This window comes from Staurois parvus, unplaced genomic scaffold, assembly GCF_062004578.1.
Source record: "Staurois parvus isolate SC_StPar_1 unplaced genomic scaffold, SC_StPar_1.0 ptg000151l, whole genome shotgun sequence".
NCBI classification, from domain to species: Eukaryota; Metazoa; Chordata; class Amphibia; order Anura; family Ranidae; genus Staurois; species Staurois parvus.
The window spans coordinates 8630633-8647670 of NW_028317947.1; the positions used below are offsets into that span (position 1 = coordinate 8630633).

General features: G+C 43.4%; 1 protein-coding gene across 4 annotated transcripts in view; it reads left to right on the plus strand.

Moving 5' to 3' along the window:
* RARA (retinoic acid receptor alpha) overlaps window positions 1-17038 on the plus strand; it is a 257712-nt gene that overhangs the window by 214473 nt on the left and 26201 nt on the right. For all 4 annotated transcript variants that reach the window (XM_089674390.1, XM_089674389.1, XM_089674391.1 and 1 more), the window contains 2 exons: window positions 5863-6011; window positions 8843-8984. In XM_089674390.1, coding sequence (XP_089530516.1) covers window positions 5863-6011; window positions 8843-8984 — 291 coding nt within the window. The remainder of the gene's footprint in view (window positions 1-5862; window positions 6012-8842; window positions 8985-17038) is intronic.

Here is a 17038-nt window from a genome sequence, read left to right on the forward strand (position 1 = left end):
ATGTAACCCATCTGTTTTGGGGGAACTTGCATGCCTTTGTAACATAATAATGAAAGAAGAGGTCCTTACGGCAGCCACAAATGCAGTGGTCTTATACATCTTTTAAAACCTTCTTCTTTCCAGATATACTGTAGTGCGCAGCCCTATTAATCCATTACATCTGCAGAATTTGCTTCCTACTATTCAGTGGTGTACAATAACTTGGCGTTACTGGTTCTGTCAGTCAATGCATTGTTAGCCATAGACTGGTGGAGTTTGGAATATGGATATGCAATATTTTTTATCAACGTGATCATAAGTGAATGAAAAACAAAACAGGAAATATGTTGGGACTTTTTGGACAATTTTAGGGTAATGTGAACATTCTTTATAGTTGTGTTTGCTTCAAAGAGTAGGAGTTCTCATTAACTGCTTCCCGAACGCCCTATAGCAGAAATACTCCTACAGGGCAGCACAGGTGCCCAAAATCACGTGTGTGTGTGTGTGTGTGTGTGTATATACAGTCAGGTCCATAAATATTGGGACATCGACACAATTCTAAAATTTTTGGCTCTATACACCACCACAATGGATTTGAAATGAAACGAAGAAGATGTGCTTTAACTGCAGACTATCAGCTTTAATTTGAGGGTATTTACATCCAAATCAAGTGAACGGTGTAAGAATTACAACAATTTGCATATGTGCCTCCCACTTTTTAAGGGACCAAAAGTAATGGGACAGAATAATAATCATAAATCAAACTTTCAGTTTTTAATACTTGGTTGCAAATCCTTTGCAGTCAATTACAGCCTGAAGTCTGGAACGCATAGACATCACCAGACGCTGGGTTTCATCCCTGGTGATGCTCTGCCAGGCCTCTACTGCAACTGTCTTCAGTTCCTGCTTGTTCTTGGGGCATTTTCCCTTCAGTTTTGTCTGCAGCAAGTGAAATGCATGCTCAATCGGATTCAGGTCAGGTGATTGACTTGGCCATTGCATAACATTCCACTTCTTTCCCTTAAAAAACTCTTTGGTTGCTTTTGCAGTATGCTTTGGGTCATTGTCCATCTGCACTGTGAAGCGGCGTCCAATGAGTTCTGAATCATTTGGCTGAATATGAGCAGATAATATTGCCCGAAACACTTCAGAATTCATCCTGCTGCTTTTGTCAGCAGTCACATCATCAATAAATACAAGAGAACCAGTTCCATTGGCAGCCATACATGCCCACGCCATGACACTACCACCACCATGCTTCACTGATGAGGTGGTATGCTTAGGATCATGAGCAGTTCCTTTCCTTCTCCATACTCTTCTCTTCCCATCACTCTGGTACAAGTTGATCTTGGTCTCATCTGTCCATAGGATGTTGTTCCAGAACTGTGAAGGCTTTTTTAGATGTCGTTTGGCAAACTTTAATCTGGCCTTCCTGTTTTTGATGCTCACCAATGGTTTACATCTTGTGGTGAACCCTCTGTATTCACTCTGGTGAAGTCTTCTCTTGATTGTTGACTTTGACACACATACACCTACCTCCTGGAGAGTGTTCTTGATCTGGCCAACTGTTGTGAAGGGTGTTTTCTTCAACAGGGAAAGAATTCTTCGGTCATCCACCACAGTTGTTTTCCGTGGTCTTCCGGGTCTTTTGGTATTGCTGAGCTCACCGGTGCGTTCCTTCTTTTTAAGAATGTTCCAAACAGTTGTTTTGGCCACGCCTAATGTTTTTGCTATCTCTCTGATGGGTTTGTTGTTTTTTTTCAGCCTAATGATGGCTTGCTTCACTGATAGTGACAACTCTTTGGATCTCATCTTGAGAGTTGACAGCAACAGATTCCAAATGCAAATTGCACACTTGAAATGAACTCTGGACCTTTTATCTGCTCACTGTAATTGGGACAATGAGGGAATAACACACCTGGCCATGGAACAGCTGAGAAGCCAATTGTCCCATTACTTTTGGCCCCTTAACAAGTGGGAGGCACATATACAAACAGTTGTAATTCCTACACCGTTCACCTGATTTGGATGTAAATGCCCGCAAATTAAAGCTGGCCGTCTGCAGTTAAAGCACATCTTGTTCGTTTCATTTCAAAACCATTGTGGTGGTGTATAGAGCCAAAAATGTTAGAATTGTGTCGATGTCCCAATATTTATGGACCTGACTGTATATATATATATATATATATATATATACCTGTGTTTGATGTGCGCTTCAAAAGCATGGAAAACGGTACCCATCTACACAAACCCTAAAGAAACCCATGAACATTACATGGCTGTCTTCTGATCCAGCTGGATCTTAACATTTCTGTTTGTGAGGCTCTCAGACACAGTTGAGGCACTTTGAGCAAATAGTAGTTGGGGTACAAAGCCTTGCATGATTGTGGTTTTGCCCATTAACCGCTTCCCGTCCGCCCTATAGCAGAAGTACCGTTACAGGGCGGCACGGGTGCGCAAAATCACGTATATACATGTGATTTTGCATTTCCTGGTAGGGGGCGTGCACTCTCCATACAAGACCAGAATTGACTGATTCCTGCTCTCCATACAAGACCAGAATTGACTGATCCCTGCTCTCCATACCAGATCGGAATGGACTGATCCCTGCTGTCCATACCAGACCGGAATTGACTGATCCCTGCTGTCCATACCAGACCGGAATTGACTGATCCCTGCTGTCCATACCAGACCGGAATTGACTGATTCCTGCTCTCCATACCAGACCGGAATTGACTGATCCCTGCTCTCCATACCAGACCGGAATTGACTGATCCCTGCTCTCCATACCAGACCAGAATTGACTGATCCCTGCTCTCCATACCAGACCAGACTTGACTGATTCCTGCTCTCCATACCAGACCAGAATTGACTGATCCCTGCTCTCCATACCAGACCAGAATTGACTGATCCCTGCTCTCCATACTAGACCAGAATTGACTGATCCCTGCTATCCATACAACACCATAATTTTTGCTGGGTTGTCCTGTTTATTCACCTGCTGGGTTGGTTGGTACCAGAAGGTGAGTGGCCGTGTATGCCTCTGAGCACCTCTGTGTATTTATGTCAAAAACAAATTTGTAAAACCAACCTCCACTCTTGGGAGATCGATTTTTCCAGTGCTCACTGCCGAAGGAACCTCGCAAGATCTGGAGGAACCTGGGCTTCCATGGAACCCTTGTAAAGAAAGCTTCCTCTCTCAGAAGATCAATGATCTTCTGAATTCCCTGGCACTCCTTTCGTGGTTACATATTGCTTCATAGATGATTCTGTGACCATGCTTTGTCAAGACTCTGTCTCCTTTACATGAATCCTACAGAAGGGTGGTTTCTGCATTCTGTTTGGGACACAGCATTTGCCTGAGCCCGTTGAATGCAACTGGGGAGGTGACTGCTGCTAAACAGTCATGCCTCAGTGCTTCCAGGTCAGAGGTCACATAGCAGTGTCACAGTTGGACTTGACCATTGCCATAATTCTCCTGTCACTAGATCCATCTGTTAGCATAGTTCCCACCACATAAATCTCATCTGATGAGTCCTAGAGAATTCCTCAGCATTTTGTTGTTGGTTTATTGTGCGGTGGAGTTGTCCTTGCAGTATGTTAGGTAAAGAGGCCAGTCTGCAGCCTCTCCTCTGCCTTTTGTACCCCCACCATTCCTGCTATATAACATAACAATACTCACTTTGTCTGTGCTCCTCTCCCTCCATCTGCTTTTCATTCTGACCCCAACGGAATTGGGGATTTGCCGAACTGACAAACTTCTGACCTCGCATGCCAATCTGAATTAAGAAGTATCATCTCTATGAGTCTAGTATCTGCCAGGACTGTTCAGGTGATGTTCATCTTTGACACCTATGACACAGAACTGCACCAAAATTAGTGAGAAAGGTCTACAGCCCATTAAGTTTCATGTTGCAGTTCTTTGGTTATGTGATGTGATCAGTAGCTGGGGACAAGATAGGTAATTCACATTTCAGAAACCTATACTTACCCGATGGGTGAGGCCTTCTACTTACAATCCTGATGGTGATGGACTTGGGGTAAAATAGTCATGATAGCCTATAAGCCCAACTCTGGGAAACATGAAAATTCTCCCTTGCAGTGAGGCTGTACCTGCACTGCAAGGGTTAACTGCTTGTTTAGGTCTAGGGGGGCATAGAAAAGAAGGTTTACACACCCGATCCTCAATGCCTCCATGCTGTTAAGCTGTCCCTGCAGCATCTTCTCCCCCATGCTCCAGTGGACCAAGGTCCTGATGTCATTAAGACCATCGCAGGAACCATTGCCCTACATAGGACATGATGACGCCGAAGGACAGTCCACCGCCAGGACTGGTTTTTGGGGGATTTTTGGGAAGCGTTTTTACCGCTTCCCAAAAACCTCAGACAATTCTGCCCATTGCAGCACATGGTGCTTTTCTAACGGGACCGGTAGCGTCGCGGTGCGGCAAAACGGACGCCTCTGGTCAAGTCAGGAGGCGTTGAAGTCTCCTATTCTAGTCTATGGTGCCGCTCCGCAAACGCCCGGCTGGCGTTTGTGGTGTGGTTGCGACGCGGTTGCGGGGTGTTTGCGGAGCGGTAACACCATCCAAATTTCATTATAGGCGTTTGTGGGGCGTTTTTAACGCTCGTCAAATGCCTAGCAACCGCCGCTGAACCGCACATGCAGCGTTTGCCGAGCATTAAAAAAAGCTCCGCAAACGCCAAACCAACGCTTGCCAAACGCTATAGGGGCGTTTGGCAAGAGTTGGTAAAACAGTCAAGTGTGAACGAGCCCTTACTCCTTCAGGGGAGAGTCCTGTGCCCCCTCCCCCACCGCCATCAATCCTGCCAATGCTTGAGCACTGGATTGGAGGGATGATAGGGAAAATGGGTCACAGGAGAACTGGGTCACACAGATTATTATAACTAATCTCATCAATGTTTGTAAATATTTCCATGTACATATTGCAGTTAATATATAAATGTACACTGGGGAATATTGTTAATTACATATTCAGGTTCTGCTTCCTCCTTAGTAGTGCTGCACAATAGATGTGTCTTGCTGATTTTTTTATTTTTTTTTTTTCTTCATATCACTAAAAGTCAGACAGACAGAATCTATCTGTATGAGAACAAACTTTCTGCAGTCTTTAACAATGCTCCAGATCGCTGGAGACCACGTGGTCTTTGTGTAGGTTTTAGGTCACATTAGGGAACTTATGTTAGCCGTACAGTTGACTGAAATTTGAGCCGCAGGTGACCCTTTTGGCATTGCCATTGAAAATCAAGGGAGATGGGTGGAAAATTCTTGGCAGAACAGTGACTGCAGACAATCAGATTCAAGGTCAGTATACACAAGGAATCGCATGTTGCATGTTCCTGTGCACTTCACATGGGATGCAATTTAAGACCATTCATTTTGTATGGGCTGAACCATGCTTGACCACTACTTGGGAAAAAAAGCGCACTACAACTGGATTGCATGGTACTTCTGGTGCAGGCAAACAGTGCATTTGTGACCTGCGTTTGGGGCATCGTTAACATTGACACCCACTGCAGATCGCAACTGCAGTGCAATTTGAAGTCAGTGCGGGAAACGTGCAGGGAACGCGGGTTCACGCGTTTTGGTGTGACCAGGCCTTAGTAGCTGTTCAGGAGCAATGGTTGTTAGAATACAGTAGTCCACAAGAAAGATTTCTCCACCGTTGGCAAAGTACAGTTTTTATATTGTTGTTTGAGTTTGTCTTATTGGTAGCAAACGTTTATTTCTGTTTTGGTTATTATGTTGTCTACTTATTTTGCAGTGTATTCCACATTCTAGATTGTATTTGTGTCATTTTAAGAAGACATTAGAGTATTATACCTGTTCAGCTTACGCTTCTTTTATTCTTCCTTCTTGCAGCAATTGAGACTCAGAGCACCAGTTCAGAAGAAATTGTCCCCAGCCCTCCCTCACCACCTCCCCTCCCCAGGATCTATAAACCTTGTTTTGTGTGTCAAGACAAGAGCTCCGGTTACCACTATGGGGTCAGCGCCTGTGAAGGCTGTAAGGTAAGTCTTCCACAGTTGTACCTGTGTACCTGGTGTTTAAAGGGATGTTGGGGCGGGCAGGAAGGGGTTAAACTTACTTTAATTTGTGTTCTTTTAAGGGCCCTTTCACACTCAAATGCAGTGCAGGAAAGCTGCGGTTTGCTGCGGGTGTCAGTGCAAAGTCAGTGACACCTCAAGTGCAGGGCACAGACGCAGTGCATTTGCACGCACCAGATTGCATGGTACAAAAGTACAAAAGTACCATGTAATTTGGTTGCCATGTGTTTCAAAAAATAGTGCATGCCCTACTTTTGGTGCAGTGAGATTTCAGATGATTCCAAATGAATGGGGCTGGAATTGAACTGCATGTGACGCAGTGCGGTTCCTGTGCAAGTCACATGCAGTTTCTAGTGTGAAAGGGCCCAAAAAGTCATTTTTTTTCCGTAATTAAAATTTTTAAAAACTTGAATGCTTTATTTTTTTGTGTTTTTTTTTAAATTTCTTTCCTTTAGTTTTCTTTTACTTGTTCTCTGGCTGAACCACTATATTCCCTATCCCGGTGCTTCCAGATCCTGTGTGAGTCTCCGCTACTGCTCTGTGCTACAACTCTATGTGCAGCCATTCATAGCCCCACACACATAAGACACATGAGAGGGATACAGAGCAAAAGCCATGCCTCTCCTCTTCCTCTGCACTGGTGATTGACAGCGGTCCCTCTCACACTAGCGCTGTGCATGGTGCTCTGACTACATGGAGTTGTAGCACTGATCAGGAGCGAACGTGGTGAGGAGGCTCATCCATTGGTCCTGGTGACACAGGGGACACAGAGGAAGCAGGAATATAGTGGCATGGCCAGGGGACAATTGAAAAATGAAGCTCAGAGGAGGAAATGAAAAACAGAAAATGAAACGCGAGTTATGAGTTATGAGTTATGTTATTTTTAACTGATTTAGGAAAATATGGGGGGGGGGGGGATCACTTTAGGTGTATTTAAACCCAAAGCCCAAAATGTAACTTATTGCAGTTTACCAGTCCTGAGATATGGTGGATGAATTTGTTTACTTTTTTAAGGCTTTTTCCCTTCATTTTCACCTGATAATCCTGTGAACAACACTTTTCCTGTCCGGGTGGCTATACTCACTCCTCCACTGTATCTGTGGAGGCAGCCATGGTTGTCACCCAGGCTGGATATTAACCGCTTCCATGCAGCCCTATAATAAAACTAGTGCTACAGGGCAGCAGGGCTGCGCAAAAATCATATATATACGTGATTTGCTTTTCTGGGTAGGGGGTATGCGCTGCCCTACCCGATGTCAATCACCAGGTCTCGGCCAGAGATTCCCCACCGGCACGGAGTAAAACTGACGGGAGAGACCTGTGTGTAATCAACACAGATCTCCCCTGCCAGCAAGTACATGCTGCTGTTTATTTCTCTGCACAGCAGAGAAATACACAGCAGTATGTTTTCCTAGTAAAACGCACACAGCACATAATGTAAAACAGCACACAGTTTACCCTTTGATTGCCCCAGATGTTAACCCCTTCCTGTCCAGTGTCATTAGTACAGTGTCAGTTCTTTTTATTAGCACTGATCACTGTGTTAGTGTCATTGTGATGTCGGTGGCAGTTAGTCAGTTCCCCCCGGTGTCAGAATGCCCACCACAGTCCCACATTCCTGCTATAAGTCGCTGATCACCGCCATTACTAGTATTAAACAAAATTCTAGTATATATACCGCCATTTGTAGACGCTATAACTTTTACATAAACCAATTAATTTACACTTATTGGGATTTTTTTTGGCCTAAATTTATGACGAAATTAGATTTTTTCACTGGATATGTTTTATAACAAAAAGTCTAAAATATTGGGGGGTTTGAATTGTTTTTTTTTCAAAATTGTCAGTCTTTTTTTGTTTATAGAGTAAAAAGTAAAAAATGCACAGGCGATCAAATACCACCAAAAGAAAGCTCCATTTGTGGGGAACAAAAGGACGTAAATTTCATTTGGGTACAGCGTTGCATGACCGCACAATTGTCAGTTAAAGTAACGCAGCGCCGTATCGCAAAAAAATGGCCTGGTCAGGAAGGGGGGTAAATCCTCTGGAGGGCAAGTGGTTAAACATATCTGCCTTTATAAATCTTCATTACATGGGAGACTGGAGGATTAGTTGTTTATAAAAGGAAGATAGGATTGTTTTATGCTACCAGTGCAACTCACAGGAAGTAATCAGCAAACTGCATTCATGGCTAAATCAGCATGTATGTTCTGTGCTGAAAATGTTTTTTGCCTGAAAAAAAAAGAAAACAAATGCGGCCACCACATCGAAGGACTGGTGCGCTGCATTATATTACTTGTATGTTTTTTAGTTATTCATTGACTTTGCCTGAGCCTAGTACTCTAGTAAGTGTATTATGGTTCATCCATCTTCAGAAGTCTTACAGAATAACAAAAAATGTCTTCCATCTGCTTTTCTCTCCAGAAGGATAGTGCAGTCTTTGTTTAACTATCATCGAGTTAGCATATACTGTACTTCCTGGGCAGTCATGTAGATCCTGGTTCCTGGCCTGTTTTTCCCAAATGTCTTACACTGATCAGCCCCTGTTGCAGCCTCACACTGTGTAACTTGCTACTTATGCAGTTTGAAAGTTGATTCAAACTGGGTGAAATTTGACTGCATATGGCCAGCATTGGACTTATTTTGCCATTGATCTGGTTTTAAACAATATTTCTGTAGTGACATAGACTGAAAGACCTCATTCCTAATGCTGTGTGTGTCTTCTCTGCCTGATATGAATGATTCTTATGTAAATGATACCCTGTGGTCATTGCTTGTGGCATCTCTCCCTGCAGGGTTTTTTCCGGCGCAGCATACAGAAAAACATGGTGTATACATGTCACCGGGACAAGAACTGCATTATAAACAAGGTGACGAGGAACCGATGCCAGTACTGCCGGTTACAGAAATGCTTTGAGGTTGGCATGTCCAAAGAATGTAAGTGTCCTGTATATGGCTTTTATACTGGGATTTGTATTTTACAGTTAGGATGTATTATTTTTATTTATGCAGCCATCTATCTCATTTACCTGAAATGTAACAGTATTTTTTTAAAAGCGAAACGAAACCCTCCTATCCGCCAAGGTGCCATCTTATCTGCAGTTTAGATCTGCCTTTGCCATAGTGCTGTAACAGGGCCAGCAGGTCTATTCACTCATTAGTTTCTTATCTCTCCTGTGGACATGGAAGTGCGGATAGACGTTAGAGAATGGTGTCACGATCTGACCATATTTGGCTGTATTGGACACATCACCGTTTGTTGGACAGCTGCAAGCATTTCTGTACAGCAGGTTTCAGAGGAGAAAGCAATTGGACTGATTAGAAAATTCCCGGTTGGTATTGGTAGCCTCCATAGACCGGGGATTCATGCCTCTGTGTCAACTGAAAGATTCATGTTTTCCGCTGATGTTTTGCCAGAAGATATTGCAAGTGTTCACCTTTGGACATTGGGATCTTTGCACTGGAGTTCCCAGCTCCACCCACCTACCTTGGTTAGACATTGAGATCTGTGCACTGGAGTTCCTAGCTCCACCCACCTGCCTTGGCCAATGAGAACTTTGCTTTGGAGTTCCTAGCTTCAAGCACCTGCCTTGGCCATTGGTACATTTCTACTGTAGTTACCAGCTCCATCCACCTGCCTTAGCCATTGGTACTTTTCCACTGGAGTTACCAGCTCCATCCACCTGCCTTAGCCAGTGAGATCTTTACACTGGAATTTCCCAACTCCACTCATGTGCCTTGGCAATTGTGAGTGCGGCTAGATGCTTGTTAGGCTTTTTTAAATGATAGGGATGGAACAAAAGAAGTGTAATTTTAAAAGGTGGGACCTGCAGTGCCCCACTCATAATTCACTCTTTAATGAATAATAAATGAAACAATGCTTCCAATTCACAGAGGATGTACCCTTAGTAGTATATGTATGTATATGTGTGTGTGTGTATAAAAGTTCAGAAACTCTTTGAAGGATATATATATATATATATATATATATATATATATATATATATATATATATATATATATATATTAGTCTTCAAAGAGTTTACATATATGTATGTATATATATATATATATATATGTATGTGTGTGTGTATTTATATATATATATATATATATATATATATATATATATATATATATATATATATATATATATACATACACACATACACACCATATTGCCAAAAGTATTGGGACGCCTGCCTTTACACACACATGAACTTTAATGGCATCCCAGTCTTAGTCTGTAGGGTTCAATATTGAGCTGGCCCGCCCTTTGGAGCTATAACAGCTTCAACTCTTCTGGGAAGGTTGTCCACAAGGTTTAGGAGGGTGTCTATGGGAAGGTTTGACCATTCTTCCAGAAGCACATTTGTGAGGTCAGGCACTGATGTCGGATAAGGCCTGGCTCACAATCTCCGCTCTTCATCCCAAAGGAGTTCTATGGGGTTGAGGTCAGGCCTTGGGGTGGAGGAACTTTAATGTCTTGCACAAACTTGCTCATCCATGTCTTTATGGACCTTGCTTTGTGCACTGTTGGAACAGGAAGGGGCCATCCCTAAACTGTTCCTACAAAGTTGGGAGCATGAAATTATCCAAAATGTCTTGGTATACTGATGCCTTAAGAGTTCCCTTCACTGGAACTAGGGGGCCAAGCCCAACCCCTGAAAAGAAAAACCCCACACCATAATCCTCCCTCCACCAAACTTTACACTTGGCACAATGCAGTCAGGCAAGTAACGTTCTCCTGGCAACCGCCAAACCCAGACATGTCCATCGGATTGCCAGACAGAAAAGCGCGATTGGTCACTCCAGAGGCGGAGTGCTTTACACCACGGCATCCGACACTTTGCATTGCACTTGGTGATGTAAGGCTTGGATGCAGCTGCTCGGCCATGGAAACCCATTCCATGAAGTCTCTATGCACTGTTGTTGTGCTAATCTGAAGGCCACACCAAGTTTGGAGGTTTTTAGCTATTGACTCTGCAGACAGTTGGTGACTTCTGTGCACTTCAGCATGTGCTGACCTCGCTCTGTCAGTTTTCGTGGCCTACCACTTGGTTGCTGAGTTGCTGTTGCCCCCAGTTGCTTCCACTGTTATAATAACCACTAACAGTTGACCGTGGAATATATAGTAGCCAGGAAATTTCACAGCTGGACTTATTGCACAGGTGGCAACCCATTCTTTCACAGATGTTTGTAGAAGCAGTCTGCATGCCTAGGGCTTGATTTTATACACCCGTGGCCAAGGAGGTGATTGGAACACCTGAATCCAATGATTTGGAGGGGCTTCCCAATGCTTTTGGCAGTATAATGTGTGTGTGTATTTATTTATATATATATATATATATATATATATATATATATATATATATATTATAGTGCTTTAAGGATGAAGGAAGCAAAGTTCATACGCTGTACAAGTACCCTGTTATTATTTGCTGCCTGTTTCCCACTGGGGAGATTTCCCTTTACTTCTGTTTTGGCGATTCAGTACTAAATGAAAATTCTCATATCAGAGAATTGTCCCCATTGGAAGATTTTCCCACACCACTTGGTAAGCAGGAGAAATAGAGCGAGACTCTGTCCCCAGTACAGGGACATGGCAATAAAAACTTGACAATAGATTCCGTACACTATAAGGAATGTAAAAATAAATGCCTTCACTTTTACTTCCAGAATCCTTCGCACAGCAGAAATTCAAATATAAATGCTAACGTGGCTACCCAACATGTTTCACACCCTAGGAGGAGTAAATTGTGTTTAGGAGGCAGGGGCGGACTGGCCATTTGGAAACTCGGGCACTGCCCAAGGGCCTGAGGTCAGTAGGGGGCCCCATGAGATGCCCCTGGTACCTTTTTCATAGGCTTTTTTGAGTTTGGGCAAGGACACAGGGGCCCCATGATCCCCTATTGCCCCAGGGGCCCCATGAGTTGTCAGTCCGCCCCTGTTAGGAGGGCATATTTAAAAAAAGAAAGGAGCACATAGTTGTGACTATCCTCAATTATCAACCACTGAGCTAGCTAAAGGTGGAAAGGTTTCACCTGATCCTGGAGACTAGATAGTGGTTCCAACCCTCTTTGTTTTTTGTTATATCAGACGTTTGTGAAACTTTCTAGGGTAAAACAGAAGTACAAATGGTTGAGGTAAACCGCTTTAGATAGATGTGCTCTGTGTGCGTAACTAGAGTTCTACTTTAAAATCTTTGGCTGGTGTCCATATCTTAAAGTTGATAAATCTCAGTTTGCCTTGGCTGTACCATCTGGTTACAAGATAACCTGCAGTGATCCCAACTTAGGGTTCATACTCACGAGTCTCTTGGCATTGTACCTGAAACTATCGGAGTACTCTTGCATTTCCCAGATGCTCCATGGGGTTAATTCTCTGTTCTTTTTTTACAGTACGGTTATGTCACGCTAGGGAATCTGTCATTGGTGAGGTCGCTCCCTAGCTGCTAAAACCACCAAGGTGTAGCCAACCATAGAGCAACTTCTATTTGGGAAAGAGGCAGTTGAATGCCAGTGATTCTGCCAAGGGCAACACAGCCATAAATCATTGTTAACCACTAGTGGGAGCTCTCGTTGGATCAATGAAATGATCTTTCTCTCTTTTAACAACTGTTGAGATTTGATATCAGCCACACAGGGAGTGCATTATTTTAATGACTCAGCTGACTCATTGACTTGTATTGTGAGAATAAGCAGTACAGTGCAACCATTGTGTAGTACTAGAAAGCAGGAAGAATATCTTGGGTATGTAATGAGCAAATTTGGATACCACATACATATTTAAATTACAGATTATACGTAAAAACGTACCCTTTTATAGCTGACCTCCTTTACATATTTATCTAAAGAAAAATAATTGAAAAAGTTATATGTTCTCATTAACATTTTGCTGACCGCTTAACACTTTATATGCAGCATCAAGAAAACTACAAAATGCACACAGACACTGAGTCCCTGTTGCATGAATGTGAATAAAATGAGTAAAAGATGGCCTCTACCATTTAAGCCCTAAAAAAGGCGAAATGCGTCAGATGAAATTTCTACAGGGGGAGAACAGGAGCCGAAGCCATGATGTTTGTGTACGCTCACTGCGAGCTCCCAGCATGCTGACTGAGCTGTCACCAACAGCGATTGGTCAAGGCTCCTGATGAAGATACAACAGAAACAGCTGCCAATCATTTGATCTCTGTGAGAGCCAATCACAGCGATCACATGATACAGAAGTTATAGCTGAACTGCAAGCAGACATAAAAACACCAGTTAATACAGCTGTGTTCAGTATTTCTGAATAAAATAACATATTCCTACGTGTTAGTATGTTAGTACCTGAACTATTCTTGGTATAGGGATCTGGGAGGGGAGGTTTACAACTTAAAGACAGGATGATGAGGAAGAGAGAATGAACAGGGGGATGAACTCCTCGGTCTGCTGCCGATCCTTTATTGTCCAATCACTGGCTGAGGGAACGGAGATGTAGCTCATCTGTAAGCTCTTCTGCAACTCTTCTCCCCACATAAACATCCAATTCTGCCTAATGGGAAACTTCTCTAGACAATATGCAGAGCCCATGGCTTTTGTGCAACACAACACACCAAATGTAGGCAACCTCAGCACTCTAGCTGTGGTGAAGATCCTATTGTGCCTGTGGGTGGCATACCTGTGGCTGTCAGCAGGGCTGTGGATAAGGGGATACCACCAGTCCTCCTGTACAGGGCCCAGGTCAGCAGGGGGGCCAATGCAGCCGGGTGAATTGGATGTGGGCAGGGAGGGTGATCGGCATGATGGGGGGGGGGGGGCAATTACTGGAACCGCTCCCCTGTATGGCTCTTTCTGCAGCAGCTAAAAGTTTCTTCTTCTCCTCTCCCTCCTGCTGGCTTTCAGCTGCTCCAGAGAGAGCCATACATGGGATAATTTCCAGTAATTGCCCCCCACCACATCCATCACCCTGCTTGCGCACCATACGTTTCCCCCTGCTGCCCAGGCCCCACTGTGTGCCCCCTACCCCGCAGTGCTGCCGACTTCCCTCCTGTCCTTCCCACCGGCAGCTAGGTTCCTTCAGGTAGGATCCTTCAGGATGGTGAGTGGGGAAGGGTCTGGTAAACGTGTCACTGAAGCATAGTAAACTTTTTTTTTTTCTTTGAGGGCCTTGTCAGGTTGGCTGTATGGGGGCCACGTGGATTCTAACAGCAGCACTGGCTGTCAGACTTGCATTGATTCATGGGACTTGTAGCTCCACAACAGCTGGAGTGCCGCTGTTGCCTACCCCTGCTTTAACACCGGATTCAAAGCTTGCTTACATATTTATCACCTAGTCCCCTGGTGCCCATTCTGAGGGCCACGTGTGGCCCTTTGATGTTTGCAGTTTGGCCCTTGGAGTCAGCAGTGGCAGTTTTGATATGTAATGGGTCTGTAATAGCTGTGATCGCTAGCAGTTTCATGTAACGTACCCCTACTATCTGACAGCTTGAGTCCAGTCTCCAACCACTTCTGTAGCACGATCTGTCACCATTTCCTCTTGTAAATCTTTAGTGTTTGACAGTCTTTTGCAGCAATACACATAATATATATTGTATGCGGCCCTTTTGGTGATTTTAGGGTCCACATTTGAGGTCCCATAAACCTTGTTGACAGCCACTCATTGCACAATGGAAATATTCTTCCCTTAATTAATCTATCATTCAGTTAGGCTTTAATACTGATACATATTATATGAAGCATTTGTGTGTGTGTTCGTTATTTACGTCTTGCTTCACTTTTTTTGTATCAGGCTCTTGAAGAGTCTTGCTATCTCATTGCCAGGGACAGATTTATTCTTTTCTTTAATTATCCATGTAAATGTTCAGCTACAGAGGGAAAATGCGGTCCTTAATTAAATAATGTGATATAATCTATCATTTTGTCCCATTAGAGGGCTGTCCGTTGCCTAATGCTCTGTATGGGACATTGCTCCTCTAACCTATTAAGCACATTCCTACCATAATGCCAGCTCTCTTCCTTAGTGAAACTGACCTTTTACACCGGTATAATACATCCCAGTCACAGGGTCAGTTTTCTTTTTAGCCAGACTGACCTTTTAACCATTAAACATGTCCCTGTCGAAAGGTCATTTTTCTCAGGCATGTCCCAGCAGAGAACAATGTGGTGGCGTTGACTCCACCTCCTCGCTCCCTGCCCCCACCTCCTCGCTCTCTGCCCCATCCTGATCAGCAGCTGTGCTCTCATGTGCTGGGTGTCTGACCACATCTAATATGGACCGTGTGCACTGATGATCAGAACAGGGGCAGGGTTGCTTGATCAGTTGCAGCATGTGTATATAGAAGTAAATAAAACGGGACCGTTGTAAACAATCCAGGTAGCAATCAATACTTTTTCGGGACAGCTTGGCTCGAACATAAATGTGGAAAAAATATTTAATAAAAGTATATACAATAAAAAAGAATTCATATAGTAAATATGATCACAAGGAGCAGGGCCCTCCTATCCCTCTTGTATTGAAGCTGTATTGTCTCCCGTTATATTGTAGAGCGCTGAGCAAACTGTTGGCGCAATATAAATCCTGAATAATAATAATGATGATCACGAACAGTCATCAGAATGAGACATTGTCTATGATAGCAGTCCTTTACCTTACCCATTTAACTGCCCCATTAAGACCAACTACACTCTCCTAGATTGTAAGCTCCAAGGATCAGGCCCTCAAATCCCTCTTGTATTGAACTGTATTGTTGCTGTATTGTCTCCCGTTATATTGTAAAGTGCTGAGCAAACTGTTGGCGCTATATAAATCCTGTATAATAATAATAATAATGATGATCACGAACAGTCATCAGAATGAGACATTGTCTATGATAGCAGTCCTTTACCTTACCCATTTAACTGCCCCATTAAGACCAACTACACTCTCCTAGATTGTAAGCTCCCAGGATCAGGCCCTCAAATCCCTCTTGTATTGAACTGTATTGTTGCTGTATTGTCTCCCGTTATATTGTACAGCGCTGAGCAAACTGTTGGCGCTATATAAATCCTGTATAATGATAATAATAATGATCACGAACACTCATCAGAATGAGACATTGTCTATGATAGCAGTCCTTTACCTTACCCATTTAACTGCTCCATTAAAGACCAAATACACACTCCTAGATTGTAAGCTCCAAGGAGCAGGGCCCTCCTATCCCTCTTGTATTGAATGGTATTGTTACTGTATTCTCTCCCGTTATATTGTATGGTATTGTTACTGTATTCTCTCCCGTTATATTGTAAATCGCTGAGCAAACCGTTGGCGCTATATAAATCCTGTATAATAATAATAATACACTCTGAAAGCTGTGCTCAAAAAAAAGCAGGCAGAAAGGAAAGGACTAGTCAGCAGCATTCTCCCCATTGCTGATCTTTCCCCCATTACTGACATAGCATGCCTTGTTCTGCATAGATCTCTCTGTGGATCCGGCCATTTTGGTAGAGGCAAGGTTTTGCTTCATATTAGAGCTCTGTGCCAGAAGAACGGTGAGCAGCAGAGTGGTGATGTCACCAAATGCACTCCCGAGACTAGAGGGAACCGTGCCTTAGATCTCACAGCAGTGCCTTAGATCTCACACTGTAGTTTTTATTATTATTATTATACAGTATTTATATAGCGCCAAAAGGTTTGCTCAGCGTTGTCCATTATAGTGGGGGACAGTACATGAGACAATACAGTAACAAAACAATACACGAGGGGTTCGAGGGCCCTGCTCTTTCGAGCTTACAATCTAGGAGATACGCCGATGAGGCTATAAACACAGGCATTTCCTCAGTATACTGCGCATAACTGACCGCTGTTATACGGTCAAAGAGTCCGGTAAGGGATCATTTTTTTTCTGGGTGTATGGTGACGGTATATGGGATCAAGATTTTTCTCCTTTATTTTGTTCCATTTTCCTTGAGTATTTATATGGACTTTAATTTGGACATTATTATTTAGTTAATTAGCGCTGCATTCCT